Source organism: Entamoeba dispar, genomic scaffold, assembly GCF_000209125.1.
Source record: "Entamoeba dispar SAW760 scf_1105229462713 genomic scaffold, whole genome shotgun sequence".
NCBI lineage: Eukaryota > Evosea > Mastigamoebida > Endamoebidae > Entamoeba > Entamoeba dispar.
Window position 1 is genome coordinate 1 of NW_001855330.1, and position 22,775 is coordinate 22,775.

The 22,775-nt window shown below is 26.8% G+C and overlaps 11 protein-coding genes across 11 annotated transcripts, besides 25 other annotated features; 5 read left to right on the forward strand and 6 right to left on the reverse strand.

Moving 5' to 3' along the window:
* Positions 1–18: 18 nt before the first annotated feature.
* On the reverse strand, positions 19–867 carry EDI_026420 (uncharacterized protein; the record flags this gene model as incomplete). The annotated part of the gene is made up of 1 exon (XM_001740091.1): positions 19–867. One exon carries the CDS (start codon positions 865–867, stop codon positions 19–21), a length of 849 nt encoding a protein of 282 aa, XP_001740143.1.
* A 235-nt stretch (positions 868–1,102) lies between these two features.
* Positions 1,103–1,139: a sequence feature (AT_rich).
* Positions 1,140–1,385: 246 nt separating this feature from the next.
* Positions 1,386–1,415: a sequence feature (AT_rich).
* Positions 1,416–1,550: 135 nt separating this feature from the next.
* Positions 1,551–1,599: a sequence feature (AT_rich).
* A 27-nt stretch (positions 1,600–1,626) lies between these two features.
* Positions 1,627–1,759: a sequence feature (AT_rich).
* A 24-nt stretch (positions 1,760–1,783) lies between these two features.
* Positions 1,784–1,840: a microsatellite.
* Positions 1,841–1,951: a sequence feature (AT_rich).
* A 28-nt stretch (positions 1,952–1,979) lies between these two features.
* Positions 1,980–2,065: a microsatellite.
* Positions 2,066–2,239: 174 nt separating this feature from the next.
* Positions 2,240–2,267: a sequence feature (AT_rich).
* A 117-nt stretch (positions 2,268–2,384) lies between these two features.
* Positions 2,385–2,557: a microsatellite.
* Positions 2,558–2,707: 150 nt separating this feature from the next.
* Positions 2,708–2,730: a sequence feature (AT_rich).
* A 1,226-nt stretch (positions 2,731–3,956) lies between these two features.
* Positions 3,957–4,136: a microsatellite.
* An 87-nt stretch (positions 4,137–4,223) lies between these two features.
* EDI_026430 (protein TEX261, putative) lies at positions 4,224–4,901 on the forward strand (the record flags this gene model as incomplete). Its single annotated transcript, XM_001740092.1, has 2 exons — positions 4,224–4,239; positions 4,387–4,901. 2 exons carry the CDS (start codon positions 4,224–4,226, stop codon positions 4,899–4,901), a joined length of 531 nt encoding a protein of 176 aa, XP_001740144.1.
* Positions 4,902–5,039: 138 nt separating this feature from the next.
* On the forward strand, positions 5,040–5,738 carry EDI_026440 (uncharacterized protein; the record flags this gene model as incomplete). The annotated part of the gene is made up of 1 exon (XM_001740093.1): positions 5,040–5,738. The coding sequence occupies one exon, from the start codon at positions 5,040–5,042 to the stop codon at positions 5,736–5,738; it is 699 nt and encodes a 232-aa protein (XP_001740145.1).
* Positions 5,739–5,782: 44 nt separating this feature from the next.
* EDI_026450 (chromodomain helicase DNA binding protein, putative) lies at positions 5,783–10,654 on the reverse strand (the record flags this gene model as incomplete). Its single annotated transcript, XM_001740094.1, has 1 exon — positions 5,783–10,654. One exon carries the CDS (start codon positions 10,652–10,654, stop codon positions 5,783–5,785), a length of 4,872 nt encoding a protein of 1,623 aa, XP_001740146.1.
* Positions 5,829–5,995: a microsatellite.
* Positions 9,307–9,347: a microsatellite.
* Positions 10,655–11,039: 385 nt separating the features above from the next.
* Positions 11,040–11,786, forward strand: EDI_026460 (uncharacterized protein; the record flags this gene model as incomplete). The annotated part of the gene is made up of 1 exon (XM_001740095.1): positions 11,040–11,786. One exon carries the CDS (start codon positions 11,040–11,042, stop codon positions 11,784–11,786), a length of 747 nt encoding a protein of 248 aa, XP_001740147.1.
* A 3-nt stretch (positions 11,787–11,789) lies between these two features.
* Positions 11,790–11,810: a sequence feature (AT_rich).
* Positions 11,811–11,907: a microsatellite.
* Positions 11,908–11,951: 44 nt separating this feature from the next.
* Positions 11,952–11,983: a microsatellite.
* A 6-nt stretch (positions 11,984–11,989) lies between these two features.
* Positions 11,990–12,243: a sequence feature (AT_rich).
* Positions 12,244–12,448: 205 nt separating this feature from the next.
* EDI_026470 (uncharacterized protein) lies at positions 12,449–13,651 on the forward strand (the record flags this gene model as incomplete). Its single annotated transcript, XM_001740096.1, has 1 exon — positions 12,449–13,651. The coding sequence occupies one exon, from the start codon at positions 12,449–12,451 to the stop codon at positions 13,649–13,651; it is 1,203 nt and encodes a 400-aa protein (XP_001740148.1).
* A 26-nt stretch (positions 13,652–13,677) lies between these two features.
* EDI_026480 (homologous-pairing protein meu13, putative) lies at positions 13,678–14,382 on the reverse strand (the record flags this gene model as incomplete). The annotated part of the gene is made up of 1 exon (XM_001740097.1): positions 13,678–14,382. One exon carries the CDS (start codon positions 14,380–14,382, stop codon positions 13,678–13,680), a length of 705 nt encoding a protein of 234 aa, XP_001740149.1.
* A 67-nt stretch (positions 14,383–14,449) lies between these two features.
* Positions 14,450–14,501: a sequence feature (AT_rich).
* Positions 14,502–14,506: 5 nt separating this feature from the next.
* On the reverse strand, positions 14,507–15,547 carry EDI_026490 (uncharacterized protein; the record flags this gene model as incomplete). The annotated part of the gene is made up of 1 exon (XM_001740098.1): positions 14,507–15,547. The coding sequence occupies one exon, from the start codon at positions 15,545–15,547 to the stop codon at positions 14,507–14,509; it is 1,041 nt and encodes a 346-aa protein (XP_001740150.1).
* Positions 15,548–15,800: 253 nt separating this feature from the next.
* EDI_026500 (Pyrophosphate--fructose 6-phosphate 1-phosphotransferase subunit beta, putative) lies at positions 15,801–17,441 on the forward strand (the record flags this gene model as incomplete). Its single annotated transcript, XM_001740099.1, has 1 exon — positions 15,801–17,441. The coding sequence occupies one exon, from the start codon at positions 15,801–15,803 to the stop codon at positions 17,439–17,441; it is 1,641 nt and encodes a 546-aa protein (XP_001740151.1).
* A 16-nt stretch (positions 17,442–17,457) lies between these two features.
* Positions 17,458–17,529: a sequence feature (AT_rich).
* A 219-nt stretch (positions 17,530–17,748) lies between these two features.
* On the reverse strand, positions 17,749–18,456 carry EDI_026510 (MTA/SAH nucleosidase, putative; the record flags this gene model as incomplete). Its single annotated transcript, XM_001740100.1, has 1 exon — positions 17,749–18,456. One exon carries the CDS (start codon positions 18,454–18,456, stop codon positions 17,749–17,751), a length of 708 nt encoding a protein of 235 aa, XP_001740152.1.
* Positions 18,457–18,478: 22 nt separating this feature from the next.
* Positions 18,479–18,570: a sequence feature (AT_rich).
* A 553-nt stretch (positions 18,571–19,123) lies between these two features.
* EDI_026520 (uncharacterized protein) lies at positions 19,124–21,937 on the reverse strand (the record flags this gene model as incomplete). Its single annotated transcript, XM_001740101.1, has 1 exon — positions 19,124–21,937. The coding sequence occupies one exon, from the start codon at positions 21,935–21,937 to the stop codon at positions 19,124–19,126; it is 2,814 nt and encodes a 937-aa protein (XP_001740153.1).
* Positions 20,408–20,447: a sequence feature (AT_rich).
* A 25-nt stretch (positions 21,938–21,962) lies between the features above and the next one.
* Positions 21,963–22,004: a sequence feature (AT_rich).
* A 60-nt stretch (positions 22,005–22,064) lies between these two features.
* Positions 22,065–22,156: a sequence feature (AT_rich).
* A 242-nt stretch (positions 22,157–22,398) lies between these two features.
* Positions 22,399–22,501: a sequence feature (AT_rich).
* A 67-nt stretch (positions 22,502–22,568) lies between these two features.
* Positions 22,569–22,614: a sequence feature (AT_rich).
* Between the last annotated feature and the right edge of the window lie 161 nt (positions 22,615–22,775).

Here is a 22,775-nt window from a genome sequence, read left to right on the forward strand (position 1 = left end):
AAAAATAAATCACTTAGCTTAAATAGCAAATGTTACATATCCAACATGTCCTTTTATTGTTTTTGTTGGACAACATAATATTTCACTTGACATACAATCATCATTTCTTTTTCCAACTCCTTTAATTGAATATGGTCTAATAACATTTTCTTTAGTTAATAAATTGGTGAATCTACCATCTTTTCTAAGTTCTTGGCTTGATTTTTGTATTTGTTCAATACATGGACAGAAACAACAAATTTTACCTCCAACTCTGAGTACATTATATGCATGTGTAATTGCTTCATGTACATTTGGTAAATCTAAAAACACACAATCTGCTTCTTGTTCATGCAACACCCCTTCAATAAGAAATCCATTTTGTACAACATCACGTAATACAACTGTAATTACTTTGTCAAGTCCAAGCATTTTGAAGTCTTCTTCTGCTTTAATCTTTCTTTGTTCATGAAATTCAAATGTATATAAATGTCCTTTACCATGTTCATTACCAAATTGTAAACGTGATCCAAATGCTGCTGATAAACATCCAGACCCTGTTCCTGATTCTACAATAATAGAATTTGGAGTAATATCAAAATATGATAATACTGGTGATATTGTCTCATGGTATAATACTTGTGTACGGTGTTGAAGAACAGTTGTATACAACGATGGTGTTAATGCTAAGGCATACATATGTCCTTTATTATCTTTACTTGATATCTCATCACCGTAGTGTTTACCAATTAATAACTCATGTGGATATATACCATATTTACAATGGTATTGTTTCCCTTTACTAACTTGAATAATTTCATATTGGTTACGAGATCCAAACATAACAACTGTATCTCCTTCTTTGATGATATCTTCAGTGGGATTCATCTGACCGTTCAATTCTTAATTTTTCTATTGTTATATAAAAATATTATATGTAGTTGAATGAGTCAAGGACGACTAAGAGTTGATTCAACTAAGAATAAAATATTTTTATTGTTAGATAACAATAACATAACTCATTACAGTTAACTTTTTTTGAATGAGATCAATGCATTTTTAAAAACACATAAACAAGGAAAGAAGAAAACCTTATCTGATACTACTTCAATATAGTTTATAGAATTTTAAACTAAAAAATTTCTTTAATTATTTTTTTTGATGACGAGAGACATTATTGTTGTTGATTTAAGACTTTGTTATTATATCCATTATAACTCCATGCAATTTTTATAAAAATATAGATGAATTAACTAAAACACTTTTTTAAGTAACCAGAAGTCACAGTTCTCTACTATTTTATTTGTGTGATTAAACGACGTGTTCCATTATTTATATCTTGATTCTCTATATAAACAATATACTCAAAGAAATTAAAAAGAATATTCCAATAAAAAGAATAGATGTTTTAATATTAATTATATACTAAAATAAAACATTGTTTTAGGTATGACATACCCTTTAACAGTATAGGTATTGAAGTTGAAATAAATAAAAATGGTATTATTAAACGATTAAACAAACTATACTTAATGAACAATAGTACAAAATTCATTTTAATGGTGAATGAGATAAATAAAACTATAAAATACATTATTCCTTTTAAAATAAAATATATTACGCTCTGTTTTTTTTAAAGAACAAATGATAAAATGATTATAAATATATTTAATTAATATCTATACAAATAAATTTTATCAATCATAAAAATATTAATTTATATTTAATTCTTTTATTTTAATCATTTTTATAACAATAATTAATTTAATTCTATTTTATTCTTCAATTCATTCATCTCTAGTTATTTTCTTATTATTTTCATTCTTTATTTCTATCTTTATCTTTTATTTCATTTCTATTTATTTATTATATAATAAAATACTTCTGTTTATTTCTTTTATTTATTATACCATTTGATTTCAATATCAATTTTAATTTTATGATTCATTCATATTATTTATTATTTATATTTCGTTAGAATACATTATATGTTTTAATTCTTTTATTTTTCATTTCTATTTTATTATTTCATTTTATATTATTCAATTATTTTGAATTTATTATTTTATTTATTTATATTTAATTTATTTCTTGTTATATTCTTGTTATTATTTTTGAATAATAGTAATATCATTTTGATAGTATTTTTCATTTCCACATCTTTTATAAGTAGTGTTATTATGAAATTTCTATTTTAATGTATCTACTATAGTATTATTGATATTTGTTTGTTGTTGAGTTTATTATAATACTCAATCAGTTTTTTATTAAAATATAAAATATTATTAGTATTTGAACACTTATAAAATTGATTATATTTTCATAATCTTATAAATGGACTTGTTTTATATTTTATTAAACGTAAGGAGTATTGTTTAATTAATACAAAAACATTGAATTTTTTTAAAGAAAATTAAAAAGTAAATAGAAAACTACAACAAATATTAAAGAGAAATAATTGTAAAAATAAGTAATAAAAAATAATACAGATATCAACACAAAGAAGAAATTAATAGAGATACAGATGTAGTATTTTAATTAAATAGAAAATGATAAAAAAAATATAGAAAAGAATAAATAATGTTTGTAATAATATTATTCATAACCATAAATATAAATGAATGTATTTGTAAAGAAGATTGTTTATTATAAATGAAAGAATTTTATTTACATCAAATGAAAAGAATAGAGAATGAATAAACAATAATTGTCTAACAACAGTTAAAACAATAAAATAATTAATAATAAAAACTAACAAAACAGAAATAAAAAAAGATTTGTTTATAACAGTGTATAAATGTTCATAAAAGAAACACCAAACATGTTTAGATAGATGGAGTCAATAATAACAAAATAAAAACATTACAGTAAAATGAAAAAGAGTATTTTCATAGTGATCACTTTCTTATCTGACTAGAACTGTCTTTAACTTTGATAATTAAATCAGTACACTCGAATAAAATTTATTTTTATATCTGAAAAATCATCTGAGGCCAATCCAATCTTAAGATATATGAATCACTAGATACTCTATTATATTTCTCAGAATTAAAAATTATTTTAAACCAATATTCTTTATCAAATAATTAGTCATTGCTAATGACTTTAAATCATCAAACTTAATTCTGAAAGAAGAAAGAAAATAATATTAAATAGTATTTGTTTGTATCTGAATAATAAATAATTCAATAAATCTACTTCTTGTGTTATTTATTTCTTCTTTATTTGTCAGTTCAATAGAAAAAATATGTTTATAACTAAATTTGATTTAGGATTTGTTATCTTATTGCTTAACCATTCATTATAACAATTTAATTATTCGTAATATAATTCATTATTAAGTAGTTTCTCTTCAATAAATAATTCTTATATTAATTAGTATACATGTTCTATACTGATAAATTAAAATATTATCAACACATAATATCACCACTATTCTACTAATCATTATTATTAGAACTTAATGAATTATTTGTCAAAAAAAAAAACGATAAATTTTTAAACAATGTTATTCATTAAATAAAAACTGATATAAATTAATGTTAATAATGAAATGTAGAAATAATTAAGATAATACTGTTATTCAATTCATAGTAATAAAATACTTGAATATTATAATGAATTTAAATTGCAATAAAATACATAACACATTAAAAACAAGAAAGGTTTAATTTTGTATATATTCAGTTCTAATACAGTAATTGGAAAACCTCCTTCTAATTCAAATATACTAGAAATAAATCTTATATTAAAGTCATTAAGACATTCATTTCTCAATACCCATAAGTCCAGCAGACGTGTATCTCATTTAAACCTTATCCCTTTTAATTTTATTCTGTATATATTATCTTACTAATCCAAACTCTTACCCTGTCACATTTCTTTTGTTATGTTGAATAGTAGGTTATTTTTTATTTATTTTCTTGTTCATTCTTTTGGCTTGTTTTATGCAATGTCATAACATCACTCTAACGATTAGGAGAAGATAAGACATAGAAAAAGAAGAATGAGGGGAAAGAATTAAAGGAAAGGTAAAGAGATAAATGAGGAATATAAAGAGAAAAGAGAAGAACAGAAAGTTGAAAAAGAGAAAAAAAGATAAATAATGAGATAGCACCACGTCAATAAAAGAAAAAGAAAAAAAGAGAACTAAGAAACATAGATCAATACATTTCTTACGTGGTTGTATTTTAGAAATATAAGCTCCGTTGAAATGTTAGAAAAAGAAGGGAATCTACACAAATATGTTTAGACATATTTGTTTGTCAACCCATTATATTTTTTAGAAAAAGAATAAAAATACATAAAAAGTAACTCATAAATATAGAAAGAAAAGAATGATAAATATTTCCACTTTGCTTTTTTCTTTTCTTCACTTTTTTTTAAATTATGGTCCTGCTTTTATAGTATTATTATTATTTATTGGACTCTCATTAGCTGCAGGTCTTTATGTCTTTTCATTGTTTGTTGAAGAAAAACCATCTCATGCACAAAGGATAATCAAATATTTAATTGTTGGAACTACTCTTCAAACTTTGTTGTGCCTTCGATTTGTTCCATGGTATGTTGTTATTATAAATCTTATTTCGCAAGCTATTTATTTTATGTTATGCAAAGACGTTCCTTATATTAGTTACAAGTCACCTATTTTCTTTGGAGGGTGTGTTGCTGCTGTGTTATCTCATTTGGTGTTTGCTATTCATTTCCTCTTGTCTGAAGAATGGCATTTTTGGAGATTATTATTAATTAATATCTATACTTTATGGACCGTTCCTTTGTTGTTGTTAGCGTCTGCGGTCATTGCTCCAGAGGCATTGGTTGGCTCAGGTGAAGAAAAAGAATTAGAGCATCGAAGTTTGTTTGCTCGAGTTTTAAAAGCAATTTTTGGAAGAGTAACAAAATGGGTTGAGTCACTTCAATGAAAAGCAAAAATTATCCAAATTTTTTGATTATTTTATGTTATGAATAACACAATTTTTTAATTTTTTGTATAAAAGATTTTGATTGATTGAAACCTGAGAAGATATAAACTACAAATTAACTAAACTAACAATTACAAAATGACTGAAACAGAAAAGACACTTAATTTGTTAGCGCAAACATTAAACGAACTAAAAAAAGAAGTAAGAGAAATGAATAATAAAATTTACCAAGTAGAAGAGAGTATTGAAACTCTTACTGTAGAAATGAGAAGAAATCAAGTTGTAAATGGAACATCAAGAAAGTTTTATGAAGAATTTTTAAATGTTTTAAAGAAATGGACTGGTTTAGAACACTTTGATATTGTTTTTGAATATGCTGTAGATGGTTATGATCGTACAAAGATATACAACCAAATCGATAATAAAGAACATGTTATGATTATTGTTCAAGATTCTCACAATAATATTTTTGGTTGTTATCAAAATACTAAAGCTGTATTAGATGTAAATGAAAATGATTCATATGGGGCATATACTCAAGCAAAGCCTGATGACTTCTTTGTATTTAGTTTAAACAATAATCATCAACCAGAACCACAAATTGCAAGAAAGAAAGAAACAGGGTATGCTATTAAAATGTACCCAATTGATAATCGTAGTTGGATTCTTGGTGCTCATTGTTGTTTTTATATTGGCTCTAAAGATAATTCATTTATCTCTCCAAAAGTTAAAGATCAATTTTCAGTTCCAGCAGACTTTGTTGCATCATCCTTTAATGACACTGTCTATCCTAATACTTTTTCCTTAGCAAATATGGTTATCTTACACTGGAACTAACTTAATTATAAAATTAATTCTTTTAGAAAACTACAATAATTGAATTAATTGTTATCTGGTTTTTGTTCTTCATCACTCTGGTTTTTTATATCATCTTCATTTCTTTCATTCTCTATTTTATTTTCTTCTTCCATCTTTTTATTTTCTTCATTATCTATTTTATTTTCTTCATCTGTCTTTTTATTTTCTACTTCTACCTTTTCTTTTTCTATTTCATTTTCTTCTACTTCCATTTGAGCTTCTTGTTTCTTCTTTTTATCAAACAGAGAAATTAATAGTTTTATTTGTTTAGTCAATACAGGGTTTGTTGGAAGTTCATATGATGTTTGAATTGGTGCAGGTTCTTCATCTTCTTTTTTCTCACTCTTTTCTGATTGATTTTCTAATAATCTGTAGAACATTAATGAGTCATCTTCTTGTATTAATTCTCTACTTTCAAATCCGTATTTTAAAAATCCAACTAATAATTCATGGTCACATTGTTCTGTCCACCAATTAGTTAAGTGAACTCCAGAATGTAATTCTGGTATTTGCTTATCTGGACCAATCAATTTAAGGAATCTATTCATATATTTTAATTTTGATTCCCACTTCTTTACACTTTCTTCTATCCATGAGAAATCATCTCTTAATGAATAAACATGCCCCTGTTTCAATATATCATCTCTTCCACCTTTTCTTACTCGTTTAACGAAATGATATTGTTCTAACAATTGTGTGAAGTATCTTTTATTTACACTAATTTTATCTGCCATAGCTGCACACTGTTTTAAGAAAATAATGGCCATACTCCTTAGTTCATCTTGTTCCCATTCCATACTGATACCTGATTTCTCTCTAATAACAGTAAAATCTACTCTTCCTACATTAATAATTTCTTCATAAAACTTCTTTTTTATTTCTTCTGGCATGTCAGCTTTCTTTAACCGTTTTCCTTTCTTTAATTCTTCTTCGTCTCCATCAATAGGAATAAAAACATTTTTTCTTTTCTTTCTAGAGAATTTTAATGTATCTAATGTAGTTTTTAATTCATCAACAATGTCTTCAGTAATTAAATCCTCTTTTGTAAGTAATAACTCAATACATTTTACAATAGTATCTCTTTCAGGAAGGATATGTCCTTTAGCCTCATTGTATGCTTCTACTATAGAATCAATGTGTTGTTTCATTTCAATAATAAACTCTTCTAAATTTTGTTCAAGCCACACAAGTAATTCTTCAGTATTTAACTCAAAAGCTTTCTCTAAATCTCTAAATAATTGACCAGGGGTTCTTAATTTTGGTAAAACTTTCTCCCAAAAATGTTCATCATTTAAGTCAATAACATCTCCTGTTTCTGAAACAAATGTGGCTTTAGAAAAACTACTTGAAGCTGCAACTTGGTCTCCTTTCCATACAACTTTAGAAGTTCTTTTTTCCATAATTTGATCAATGTCTTCTTCGCAAAAATTATTATCTTTATCATCGTCATCTTTTAATAATCCATAAGCTCCATATTTTAATAAAGAAGTAATATCTTCTTTACTTAATTTTTCATTTTCTTTATTAACTTCTCCAGGTGTATTATTAATATTTGATAAAATAGCTTGATCTAATCCAAGTTTCATTGATGCTCTTTCAAACATATAACGTTCGTACGTATTCTTACTAACTAATCTATAAACTTTAACTTCTTTCTTTTGTCCAATTCTATGACATCTGGCTTGTGCCTGTAAATCATTTTGTGGATTCCAGTCAGAGTCATAAATAATAACTGTATCAGCTTCACTTAGATTAATACCAATACCACCAGCTCTAGTACATAACAAAAATACAAATCGTTCTCCTTTCATAAACCTATCAATAGCGTTTTGTCTATCATTCGACCGAACACTACCATCAAGCCGTTCATATGTATATTTTTTATAACTAAGATATTTTTCTAATATATCTAATACTCCTTTTAATTGACTAAATATTAATACTTTATGTCCGTCTGTATTCAACTTTGGTAATAATTTATCCAATAATACCATTTTACCTGATGACTTAATCAATTCCTGAGCATATGACTCTGGGTCCTCTGGATTAGCAATTTCTTTTTCTTCAACTCCAGGAATCAAAAATGGATGATTACAAACTTTTCTTAATTGGATCATCAAATTTTGTAAATGAGGGACATTAGACCCAACACATCCTTTATTTAAAAACTCTCTATTTTTATCATATAATGCACGATAATATTTCTTTTGAACTAAAGTTAGTTCCACTTCAATTAATATCTCTTCTTTAGGTGGAATAGATTTTTCAACATTTCCTTTAACTCTTCTTAATAGATATGGTTGAATTTCTGTTTGTAATGCTTTAACTCCATCAGCAGTTTTAGCGTCACCAAACTTTTCATGGAAATTTTCTAAAGAAGGGAAGTTCTCTGGATTAATAAAATTAAGTAATGTCCATAATTCATCAATGTTATTTTGAATTGGAGTTCCGGTTAATAATATTTTATGATATGATGGTATTTCTGTTAATGTTTTATTTAATTTTGAACTTTTATTCTTTAATCGTTGTGCTTCATCAACAACAGTAACTTGCCAGCGTATTTGAGATAATATTTCATAATCACTCATAATCATTTCATATGTTGTAATTAATGCATGGAATTTAATTTGTTTAGATATTTCTTTCTCATCTTTGTTTAAATAAAACCATTCATAGTGTTGAATTAATTGTCTATTTTCTTTAGTTCCTAAATATACAACAACGTTCATATCAGTCCATTCATTAATTTCTCTTCTCCAATGTTCTAATGTAGACAATGGAGTAACCACTAAAAATGGTCCTGGTAATTTTTGAAATGATCTTAAATGTTCAAAGAAAGCTACTACTTGTACAGTTTTTCCTAAACCCATTTCATCTGCTAAAATACACCCTTTTCCTCTACACCAATTAAATACTAACCAATTTAATCCTTCCATCTGATAAGAACGTAATGTATTATCATGTCTATATGGATGCTCTTGTACTTGCCATAATCTATCAGGTAGTGGTGGTTCAATAGTAGATGGGTCTGGTGGAATATGAAACTTTTTGTATTCGTCTAACTTGTCTTGGTCTTTAATTTCAGATTTCTTTTCCCATGTTGCTTCTAAATAAGATAACCCTCCTCCCCATTTTACTAAACAATATTCTTCTCCATTAATTTCTTTTTCAAATAAAATTCTTTCAACAAGTGTATATTCAGGTGGAAAAATATCATCCTCTTCATTATAATGATATTTAGAAGCAAACCGTTTGAGTCGAGTTGGTTGAATAACTTCTGATAAATCTTTTCCTTTTACCCATTCAACATCTCTATAACTTCTATTTTTATACTTTACCATAAATTCAGCTTCGTCTAAATCATCTGACCCTTTCATAGATAATATTTTTTCAACAATTTTCTCTGTTGTAGGTTCTTTAAGAAACTTTTTAATTGTTGTGGATTTTTTCTTTTCAGACTCAGACTCATATTCATCTAACTGTTCTTCTTCAACAATTTTAGCTGACTTTTTTCTATCTCTAAATGAATACTTTCTTGTTGGAATAACTTCCTCTTTTTCTTCTTTTACTTTTTTTTCCTTTTTTTCTATAACTCGTATTGGTATTACTTGTTTTGTAATTGTAGCTGCTTTCATTGACTGAAGTTTTGCTTGCGTCTCTGCTGGAATGTCATGTCTTACAGTTGATTTAACATGAGGTCGAACAACAGGTCTACTTTGAAACATTGAAGGTGGTGGTGGTCCTTGTAATGGGTATTGCATAAATCTTCCATCGACTTGTACGGGATTAAACATAGGTCTAAATTGACACCTTTGCATACCTGAGGGAGGCTGCCCATTAGGAGTAACTCCAACTCTTTGTGGTGGTAACACGCTATGTACAGGTGCAAATTTAAGATAATTACCTAATGGAACTCTTTGATTTATATTACCATTAAACGGTGCTCTAAATTGACCAACAAATTGTTGTGGATATCGAAATGGTGGTGGCTGAAATCCTGGTTGTGGTGGAACAACTCCTCCTTGTGGAACTCTTGGTATTGGTTGAATACCTTGTGGAGATACTGTAGGTTGAGGAATTGGTGTATTTAATTGTAATTTTAGTGCATGGTTTTGTTGTATCATTCCTGAAGCAGTAAGTATTGTATGAGGTTGAATGACTCCAGGTTGTTGGGATATGTTTTGATTAACAATTCCATTTGGAGGTTGTTGGACTTGTTGTTGAGGAATTCGTTGTTGAGAAACTATTCCATTAGATGGAATACCAATTTGTTGAGTTGGGCTTAACACTAAAGAAGGTTGTTGTAGCGGTATTTTTTGATTTTGTTGATTTATTTGTTGTATAGGGGGTTGTAACGGATTGTGAATATGCTGTAATGGTTGTTCTTGTTTTACATGAATTTGGATATCTTCTTGTTTAACTTTGTGATTAAGATCATTCTTTTGAAGGTTTTGCTCTTGTGTTATTTCTTGTTTAATACCTTCTCCATCAATTTTAGGCACTAAAACATTTTCTTCGTGTTTCATTTGTTTCGGTTGAATAGGTTGTTCTTCATCTATTTTAGTTTCTTGTTTAACACTTTCAAAAGAATTAATGATGTAAGACTCTTGTTTAACTTTTGTTTGTTCATTAGACTGAGTGTTTTCTTTTAAAAGAAAATTAGTATTATTTCCAGTTTCCTTTAAAACAGTTTGGTTAATAATATTTTCGTCAAGTTGGTTTTGAACAATTGCTGGAGGCGTGTTATTAGATGTTGTAGTAAGAATATTATCCTGAACTTGAAGGGAACCATTAGGAATAATAGATGGGTGTGTATTGTGATCTGTTGAAACTTCTTTCTTTTCAACTACGTCACAAGATTGATTGATATCACCGTGTGGTGGTGATTGGTTCATAAACAGAAAATGAACGATCTCAATTTTATTTTCATTATAAAACCCTTTTCATAAAAACATTTCTCAAGTATTTATATGCCTTATCCTCATTAGTTTCTATGCACCACATCCACTTTTTCTTTTCTCTGTATTCTTTTCTTTCTAGTTAAAACAACAGTATTTTCAATAATTTATGTTGAATTACGTTTTTTGCAATTTCCTTCAAAACAACCCTAAAAATTTCTCTCTTTTCCTTATCAAATTTTCTTTATTTTTTCATCCTCACCATTTGGATTCTTTCCTTTTCATTCTTCCAAAAATTTATATTTCATTTTACTAAAATACAAGAACTAATTGAAATAGTTTTTTTTTACTATTAAAGATCTTAATAATCATTATTTATCTCATGGCTAAATTCGCATTTAAAAACCTTGAAGAACTTAAGGGCATTGTTCAAATGATTGAAAAAACAAATGCTGACTATATTCCTTTTATATTAGATCATGATTCGTTAAAGATACAAATGATTAATAGTTCAACCACAGTATATTTCTCAGTTGAACTCAAAGAGGATTTATTTCACTACTTATCATGTGAAGAAAGAATTCAATTTAGTGTTCCAAGTCAGTTCTTCTGTAATTATATTTTAAAAACATGTCAAATTTCTTCTGAATTAACTGTTGAATTAAAAAAGAAGAAAATATTATTTACTACTTACAAAAAAGGTTCTCCATTTACTTCAAGTATTCCATTGGTATTATGTAAAAGTACAATTGAATTTCAACAACCAAAGAAAAAAGGAGATGCTCGTATAACAATGAAAACAAGTGAATTAATTAAATCAGTCAGAGTAGTTGCTGGAATGGACCAACCACAAATTTCATTTAAAATACACAAAAATGGTAAATATGAAATTATTGGTTCTGGTAATAGTATTTATCAAGACTCAATTCAGTGTTTCAATGAGGACGGTGTTTTGACTTCTATCAATTTAAAAGAAACATTTAATACTTCAGCCCTTCTTAGTTTTATTTGTGTGTCACCTCCATTAGACTATATAACAATTCTATTCTATAAATCAGGTCCTACTTATTTTCAATATCATAATGCTCTTCTTGATATAGTTATTGTGATATCTAAAATGCGTGATTAATGCTATTATTTTTTTAAAATAAAATTGTTTCAATTTAATCTAATTTAGAGTTTTAGTGTTTTGTTCTTTATTCTTCTTTAGTTAATTAATTCTTTTATTGTCCTTCATTTAATTTTTTTTTCACTTCTCAACATCATTAATTTTTTTTAAAAAGTATTTTACGTTAAAAAAAAAAAAAAAGAAAAATAACAAAAAAATTATAGTATTTTATACTATTTTTATAGTTTTAATTAGTTTATTCATAATACTTTTTTAATAAAAAATAAAAAAAGGGAATATTCTTTAATGAAATATATTTAATAACACAAATAAAAGTATTTTTGACTCTTTTTTTGGATTATTATTTATGATAAGTCATTAAATCTAAAAAATATTTCAATATTTTAAAGTTATTATTTAATTATTTTTAGTTAATTAGAATTAAGTAAATATTTTCTAATGATATAATAATTTTTTTGTTTTTGTGAACAATTCATATGAAAAACTTATAACATAGAGATAATTGTTATTTGTTATGAAGAATATCAAAGTCTGTTAAACTACTGTTTTGAGTCAAATAAAGTAATTGTTTAAATCAAATAACTTTAAAAGAAGAAACATAAATTTAAATTTTAGTTATGTTTAAAAAACTGAAAAAGTTTATTTTCAGTTCTATTAAAATAATGAAACTTGATCGGTATTCTATGATGATAGTATGTAAATACTTTGAAAATGAAGAAGATTACATTGGAGTTATGTGTGTTTGTAAGAAATTTCAAGGAATAACAGAACAATTTCATTATAATCCAATAACAATATCAAGTTTTTCATTATTTCCAAATATTGAAACGCAATATCTCTACGAAGATGGAGAAGAGATATTAGATAGAATTATTAATATTGTTGTTTGTCATAAGGTTTCATATAAAACATATAAACAAAAAAAAAGTAATAATTACAAATGGTTAAATATTTGTTATGAACGTAGTGATAGAGAAAATAGAACAATTGAAATACCTAAAGAAGTAAATTCATTAGGATTTGGGTGTTTTGAACAAACGTTATTAGAACAACTAATTATTCCAAATACAATTGAAAAGATTCAGTCATATTGTTTTTATTCAAATAGATTTCTTACTTCAATACAACTTTCAACAAATCTAACTATATTACAGAATGATTGTTTTAAAGGATGTATTGCTCTTAAATCAATTCTTCTTCCTTTAAAACTTCAAATTATTGAAAAAGGTTGTTTTTCTCAATGTACTTCATTAACTTCAATAAAAATTCCTTCTCAAGTTTATTTCTTAGGAGATGATTGTTTTTCTTTTTGTTCATCATTAAAAGAAGTAATACTTCCAAACGCATTAACAAACATTCCAATAAATTGTTTTAATGAATGTATTTCTTTAACAAAAATAGATCTTCCAATGTCAATACAAAAACTAAATGATAGATCATTTAGAAAATGTTTTAATTTAATAACAATTCAACTTCCATTTACTATTAACACAATAAAAAGTAGTTGTTTTGAATCATGTACTAGTTTATTAAAAATAGATCTTCCAGCATGTTTAACATATTTAGACGTTTATTCATTCTTTAATTGTATTTCTCTTCATTCAGTTTATTTTGATACAACTTCATTAAAATCTATTAAAAACTCAACTTTCTCTAATTGTTCTTCACTTCTTTCTATTGATCTTCCAAATGGAATTATTGAATTAGAGGAAAATTCTTTTGAAAATTGTTGTAAATTATCATCAATTCATTTCCCTTCTTCATTAACTCATATTCAATCAAATTGCTTTCTTCAATGTACTTCTCTTAACCAGCATTCATTTCCCGTAACAATTCAATTAGACGATTGTGTATTTGGTATCTAACCTTTTATTTCTAACAAAACAATAGTTCATTTCTTGTTTTTACCTCTACTTGGCTCTAATGACCTTTTTGGTTGATAATCAATAAGTTTATCAAGTGTAAATCCATTTTGCTCATCAGTTTCAATTCCAAGATTTTCATATAATTTACTGATTTTCATTCCTGATGACTCAGTAAGTAGCTCTGACGCATCTTTACATATTCTTTTTCTTTTTTTCCATTCTTTAACAAAAAAGTCATTATCTTTTAATAACTTTGCTTTTTCTTTAGGGTCAATAGTTATTTTTTGGTCCTTAAATTGCTTGTATTTCTCTTCTAACTTACTAACTTCTTCTGAAAGTTGTTTTAACTGTTTTTCTAACTCTTCATTTGATAGTTGTGATGAAAGTATTTTGTTTGTTTTTTCTTCTAACATTAACTCTTCTTTAGTTGTGGAAAGAGTGACCTTTAGTTCTTGTCTTTTAGTTTCTAATTCTCTAATAACTTCTGGTGTGATGTTAGTTAATTTTGATTGGTTGTACCAATAAATCTTTTGTTTTCCATTAACTTTCTCAATAAGATCCCCCTTTTGACTTAGTTCTTCTAATATCCTTGTAACTTCAGCTAATTTTACATCTCCATGCAAATTTTCAGATACTATTTTAGCATTATAAGGGCGGTTTTGTTTCTGCATATATTCAAAAACAACTTTCTCACCATCTACTTCCTTTTTGCTATCCTTTCTTTTTGACATGACAATTAAAAATATTTTAGATGAAGATGAGCTCTTTCCGTTCGTTTTTATCTTTTCGTAATTCCTCAAAAAAAAAATGATTTAATTAGAGATAATTAATTAAAACAAATAAAATTATTCTTTGTTATCCCATATTAAGGGTATTTCCCGACCCTCTTGGATGAGCGTCTTTAAATTCATCCCATTCACGTTTTTCTTTTAACTTCTCATCATCGTCATTTGAATCATCATCCGCAGATGTATGATCTGGTTCTTCAACAGGCTCGAGCATCTCATCTCTTTTTTCTGCTTCCCAGTCTTCATCAGTCATCATTCTACCATATTTGAATCTTGGGTTAAATACATTTTGCATGATTTCAAGTTTCTCAGGTTTATACGTAAAACCTTTAACAATATCATTATTATTATTAGATTGTGTAGTAAAATACTCTTGGTTTTGAGCTGCAAAAGTTTGCAATTGTTGTAAGTCTTGAACAGTTGGTTGTTTGGGAATAGTAAAAGTTTTAAATCCACCCCTTCTTCTCTCTGCTTCTTGGTCTTCCTTTTCTTTCCTTTTTTCAAAGTCACCACTGGCTTTTAATTTATTAATTTCTTTTAACATTGTAACTTCTCTTTTTTGATATCCAAAGTTATCGATTGAATTAAGGATATATACTCTCAACAATGCTTTCCAATACTCTCTTTCATCCTCTTCATCTAATCCATCTCTTTCTTGTTTCTTTTTGGTTTCTATATTTTTTAGTATATTTTTGGCTTGTTGACTTTCCTTAAATCGTTCAATCCTAGTATTTCTAGCTTGTTCTGGAGTTTCACTAATACCATTAACCATATCAGTAATGTACTGTTTATTAATAAATCTTAGTCTTGCCATTTCATTAAGAAAAGAAATATAATGAGATTGAGATAATTCTAATGCCTGCACACGATTATCTCGTAATTTTCCATATAACTCTGCAATACTATAATCAATTATTAAATATCCAAGAGAAGATGTAGCAATATCATCATACTCTTCATTTTTACTTATTGCATATGTTTTCTCTTTTTTAATTCTGTATTGTTCTAATTCCTTTAATGCACTAAATACCTCTTCATCATTTTTGATATTGTCAAATGATTGCAAAATACTCATAGATGGAACATCTTTTTCATTTGATTTATTCATATAATCACTTAAATGAAATAATAAGTTCAAAAATTTTTGAATTTTTCTATATTATGTGTCCCATACTTGTATCTTTTCATCATCTTTCATAATCTCCGTTATATAAAACATTTTTGAATTGTAAATTATAACTAATACCGAAAAAAATGAACAAATAAACCTAATAAAAACCCTCAGAATCTTCGCCACGTTGCGATGATTTGCACTCTACTTAAATAGAACTAATACATTAAGAAACAATATCTTAATTTTTATGTCTCTTTCTGCTCTCCATCAATATAGACTTCAATATAAACCTGTTTTACCAAAACACATTGCCGATATAGATAATATTACTATTGAAGAAGGCGCTAAAACTCAATCTGCTGTTGATCAAAAAGAACTTTCTGAGTTATTTAAACATACTTATGGACTTCCAATTTGTAAAATTACTGCAGGTAAAAATGCTGATATTCACAGGGCTATTAGATGTGGTTTTATTCTTTCAGGCGGACCTGCTGCTGGAGGACATAATGTAGTTGCTGGTCTTTATGATGGTTTAATGAAAGGAAATAAAGAAAATAAACTTTATGGTTTCAGATGTGGTGCTGGAGGAATTCTTGCAAATGATTATATTGAAATTACTTCAGAACTTGTTGATAAACATCGTAACACAGGTGGATTTGATCTTGTTGGATCTGGAAGAACAAAGATTGAAACTGAAGAACAATTTGCTACTGCTTTTAAACATATCACAGCATTAAAGCTTAATGCTATGGTTGTGGTTGGTGGTGATGATTCTAACACGAATGCAGCTCTTCTTGCTGAATACTTTGCTGCACATGGATCAGATTGTGTATTTGTTGGAGTACCAAAGACTATTGATGGTGATCTTAAAAATCAATATATTGAAACATCATTTGGATTTGATACAGCTTGTAAAACATATTCTGAACTTATTGGAAATATTCAAAGAGATGCTATTTCATCAAGAAAATATTGGCATTTTATTAAAGTAATGGGAAGATCTGCTTCTCATATTGCTCTTGAAGCTGCTCTTGAAACTCAACCAACATATTGTATTATCTCAGAGGAGGTTGAAAATAAAAAGATGACAGTTAATCAAATTGCTTCAGAAATTGCAGATATTGTTGTTGAAAGACATAAGAAGGGATTAAACTTTGGTGTAGTATTAATTCCAGAAGGACTTGTTGAATTTATTCCAGAAGTTAAAGCACTTATTAAAGAACTTAATAATCTTCTTGCACACAAGAAAGAAGAATATTCTAAAATTACTGAATTCTCAGCTCAAAAAGCATTTGTTTGTGAGAATATTTCTGAGGGTTGTGCTGTTACTTTCAAGAACCTTCCAGATAATATTGCTAAACAACTTCTTCTCGATAGAGACCCACATGGAAATGTAAATGTTTCAGCTATTGAAACTGAGTCTTTTGTATCAGGAATTGTTAAAGCTGAAATTATTAAGAGAGGTGTTAAAGTTCCATTTACTCCAGTTCATCACTTCTTTGGATATGAAGGAAGATGTGCATTCCCAAGCAATTTCGATTCTACCTATTGTTATGCACTTGGATATACTGCTTTTATTTTACTCGCTCTTAAGAAAACAGGACAAATCTGTTGTATTTCAGGACTTCAAAAACCAGCAGAAGAATGGATTTGTGGAGGTGTTCCATTAACCATTATGATGAATATGGAACAAAGAAATGGTGAAATGAAACCAGTTATTAAAAAAGCTCTTGTTGAGACTGAAGGAAAGCCATTTAAATTCTATCAATCTAAACGAGCTCAATGGGCATCAGCTGAAGATTTTGTATTCCCAGGTGCTATTCAATATTTCGGTCCATCTGAAGTATGTGATCAACCAACTAAGACTCTTCTCCTTGAACAAAACTAATTTAGCCTTCTTTTTGTTTTAATTATTCTTTATTGAATATAATAAGAGAATATATTGAAATAGTTTAAAATTATTTAATTAAAATATTGATTGTTGAGACGTAGTTACTGATTGGTTTGATGAAATTGGTGGATTTTGAGTAAAAATTTGTGGTTGTTGACTTTGTCTTGAGTTAGTTTCACGAGGGAGGTCATCAACATCAAGTGTTAATTGTACTGGATCGATTTTAATACTAAACATTAAATTTCTTTTTATAAGTTCTCTTACAAAAAAAAAGATAATGAAAAAGGAAAACAAAAGTTAAGAATTAATTTATTAGTATTAATTGTTCAATCATTCTTGAAACTAATATAGACGCGTTCTGTGATGCTCTTGATAAATAGTCCATCATTTTTTCATGGCTCTTACCATCTTCTGAAGGAACGTCTGATAAAGAACGAATTACTATAAAACGAATTCCTAATTTTGTACATGAATGAGCAACAGCACATCCTTCCATTTCAGCACAAACAATTCTATTATTAAATCTATTTTGAATTGACTGTACTATTGGAGCTGAAACAAAGGCATCACTTGTTCCTATTGTTCCATAATGAATTGTTGGTAAATCTGTTGATGAGCACTTAGTTGCAAGAGAGACAAGTTCTTTATCACTAAACCAACTCTTTGGTTCACCTAATAGTTCACCGTAAGCAAACCCCAATGGAGTGATATCAACATCAGTATAAACCAACTCTGTACCAATAACAATGTCAAGTGGTTTTTGTCCTAATTTCATTCCACCTGCACTACCTAAGTTAATAATTATATCAACATTAAATATGTGCCTCATATTAGAAACTGATAATGCTGCATTAACCTTACCAACTCCACATTGCATAATAATTATTTCATTACCCTTAATTTGTATATAATGGTAATAAATTCCACATTTTTCTAACAGAGTTGACTGTGGATATTTGTCACAGATGGCTTCTAGTTCTTCTTTCATAGGAGCCAGGATACCGATGATCATAAATAATACCTTTTTGTTATACTATTTTAAGTTTTTATTTTAGTATTTTTAAAATTTTTAGAATATAAAAATCTATCAATATAATAAAATAATTCATTTAATCTTTATATTAATGCTCTTTAAAGAATTATTTTGTTCTGAATGATGAGCTACAAGGACTATTACATTATTTAAATGAGAAAAATTGAAACAATACTCAATAATAATTTATTAGTATATACTAGTGTATAACCAACTATTTTAATAAGAATTTTATAATGAAAATATTAAGACTGTATTTATCAAAAAACTTTGGTTATTCGGAGTCATTATATTTTTTTTTCAAAGTAATGATAGTTATTGTACTTAATTGGTTTAAATAAAAGAAGGAGTTATCAATGAGTGGAAGAGAAAAGAAACTTAATAATTATAGATATTCAACTTGAATCAATATGAATTCTTTCATTAATTGTCAAAGAATTTATCTTAGAATATAAATGGTACTGTAATAATCAGTTGTAAATATAAATAAATAAGAGAATAATATGTTTATTAACAATAAGTATGAATCTGTCATTTGTTACTTTTAGATTACACAATTTAACACATTTTTGGATTGGTTTAGAAAAAAAAGAAATACAAAGTCAGTTGTAAAATAATCGTTATTTGTTAAATAATTTTATATCTTTTAAAGGTCAGAAATTGAATCTTCTTGGAATGCTTCATTAATGACTCTCAATCTTTTCTGACGAATTTGTTTTCTGATTAAAACAACAATGACAATAGAAGAGATGATGCAAAACGCAATCACAAAAATACCAGAAAGTATTCCAACAATGATTTTACTTAATGGAGAGGTATCGTTGACATTATCTTTTGGTGGAATACGTGTTACAACAGGATAAACTGTTCCTGGTTGATTAACTTGATTACATACTTTCTTTGTATTTGGTTCATTTAAATAATCAGGAGTGTCCATTGAATCTAAAATAACAAGTTCATCATCTTCATTTACTCCAGTTCTTACAAATACTAAATCAATTTGTTGGTCAGGGTCTAGTTGTTGTGAGCAATAATCATTAACTTCGACACAAACAGTGAAATCATCAGTGATATATTCTTGATTTCCAATAGTAAGACCATCTCCTACAAGGAAAGCACTTCCATCATCATCACTTTCTCCGAGATCAATAGAAGGTAAATCAATTGAATCACCTTTTTTTGTTGTAAACCTTCTGTGTGCATTAAATTTAAGTCTTGGAGGTAAATTATTTGCTTTTCTTTTTCTTTTAGTTGCAGAATTGTCTACAGGGAAAATAATGTTGTCTTGATTTGGATCATCGTTTTGTGAATTTAATATATTTTGAACTTTAAATTTAAGGGTTGTAACATTTAATGTATCTGGTGTTGAAACAATATTGTCTGATGTTGTTGCATCAGATGTAACTGAAGAAACAGTTACTTCTTCACCAGAATCTGAAAGAACTTCTTTTGATTCAACACTAGTAGTGGCAGTAGTACTAGAGAACATTGTTTTAGCACACTCACTGGTTATACCTTTTTCTTCACAACTTATTAGATATTCAAATTTTGAATAAATACAATCTCCATATCCTGTAGCATTTAATTCTCCATTAAAGTATAACTTTCTACATTGATATTCATTAATAAAATCATATTTCTTTTGAAGTGCTAATTTATATAATGTTGATGAATAAACATCACTACCTTGAATTTGGCATGTAACAGTCTCTAATTCTCTGTCATTACAACTTGAAGTTTCACAACAATTAGGTACTTCTTCATCTATTCCAGTTAGTGTTGATAATGAGTATTGATAAGTTGTTTCAGAACAGACACCTGGATAACTAACAAATTCTTTAGTAATAGAAGAAGGGATACAAATATTTGACACGAGAGTATCGTATTTGTTAGTAAGAAGACTCCAATATTGGGCAACAATTCTTTGAACTAAATATTTATTTGAAATAGTATTAATATTAATTAAATTAGCGTATTGGTCAAATGATAAATTTTTCCAAAAAGAAGAATCAACAAGTTGTTCTTGTTCTGAGATAATATTAATTTTATATTTCTGAGCATTAATTTTATAAGTAATACTAGTTCCTTTTAATTTTAATGTTTTTTTGTCATTAGTTATACTAGCAATTTGTTTATTTTTTCTATTAATTGTTGTTGTCCAATTGACCATGAAATAAAGGTACATTCCATTAATTGAATTTGTTTCATTTTTTTTCATTTCATAAGCTGTTTGAATAGCATTTTGATATGTCTTTCCTTCTTTATTAATTTTTAATAACCCTTGTGAATATAAATTTGTTAAAGGAACGGAAGTAGTTTTTCCAATATTTAATTGAAAATCAAATTCTGATAATGATTTTTCATTTAAATTAACATCATTATTAGTGTCAATAAAAACTTCTTTAATACAGTCATTTGGATATAGTTGTGTTAGTGCAATAGTTGATGGATGATACACTAATGCAGGAACATTATAAACTATTTCTATTGGTTCTACACTACAACTGGAATTAAATGGATCAGGGCTTTTAAATGAAAGTAATTGATAGTCTATATCAAATGATCTAATCCCAGAATATGTGAGCGCATAATGATCAACAGCAGCAATAACAGTTTCACCAATTTCATATTCTCTAGTAAATAATTGGAATTTACCTTGATAACTATATGCTTTTTTTCCTGAAAAAGCAATAAAAAGTGGATCAGAATTACTCATACTTACAACAGCTGAAATTGGTTCTTCACTAAATCCTGTTGAAAATGAAATTGGATTAATTCCTGTAACAGTTAAGAAATCTTTAGAAACACATTCCATTCCATCTTTTCTAGTTGATAGTGGTGGTGTCTCTTGTGTAGTACAATACCCATTTCCTTTTATAATTGTTGTATAAGAATATTCCATTGAATTACTAACAACATATGAAACAATTGAATCATCAGTTTGGGTATAAATTATACATGAAGAATCACTATCACAATTTACATATTTAAACTTTTTTACATTAGGTAATGAAAGGGATGACTTTTTAAAGTCTTTGAGGTTGATTGCATTGTTTTCAATTGTATAAGTAAAATGGTAAAAATAAATAGTATCTGATTCTTGTGTAGCTAAAACAAAATCAGTGCCACTATTACGTAAAAAAAGTGGAGTTCCAGAAAATGATTGAGCATCACTTGAAATAGTTTTAGGGCACGAGTACTGAATATGATAAAATTTATTATCAACTAAATTAAGCAATAACAATGACCCTTTATTAACAGAAGTAATTAAAAATTTAGTTGTACGAGAATCAACAAAGTCATATTTATGTTCACTAGAAAAAGCCCATATATTGGTTAGGTTTTGTGCAAGATAATAAGAAGATTGATCTGAAGTAATTTTTTCCATTGATCCAAATTCGTTTAATTGAAATAATCTAGCGTTGACAAATGACAATAAAAAGTATAGAGTGATGAGCATGGTCATATGATAATTTCAAGTTGAGATTATTTAAAATGATATTATTACTTTTAATGAATAAAAAAAACTCCTAATTTAGCATATTTTATTAATAGAATTATAGAAGTAGTTTATTGACTTTTGTTCGAAATTAAGTTAATATTATTTCTTTACTATATTTTTATTATTATTATAATTTCTTTGTATTTATAAAGTTAAATTTAAGTAAAATATTTAATACCTAAAAAAAGTTACACTAAACTTAGAATTTAAACAGTTTTTATAACTTTAGACATTTTAAATACAAAATAACTTCTCTAATAGTAGTTTCAACAAACTTTTTTTTTAAAAGAACCAATTTATATATTAGATAGAGTAAGGTACCTTCTCAATTGAATAAAGAATAACTTTGATAACAAATAGTTTTAGGAGATGTTTGGTTAGTTTATTCTTATTTTTATAGTTGTAGAAATAGTTTTATGATAAAATATATAAATAGGATTTTTATTCAAAAAAAAATAGTATAGTATATTATCAACTTTAATCTTTTATAATTTATATTGTTTAAATATTCATTTTTTTATTGAATTACACTTTATTGATGGAGTTAAAGTATACTCCAATTGTATATTTATCAAAGGTCATCAAATGGATTTATTGATTTAAAAATAAATTTTTCAAATTTTTGTATTAAAATAGATTTTTCAATTCTACGTATTTTTTGTCATTTTTCTCCCTTTCTTCTTTATTATTACTTATTTCAACATTTTTATTTATAACTTTTTCAAGCATCTTAACTTATTTTAATTTCTTTATTTTACTTAATGTTAATTTTTTGTTATTTGTTTAGATTAGAACC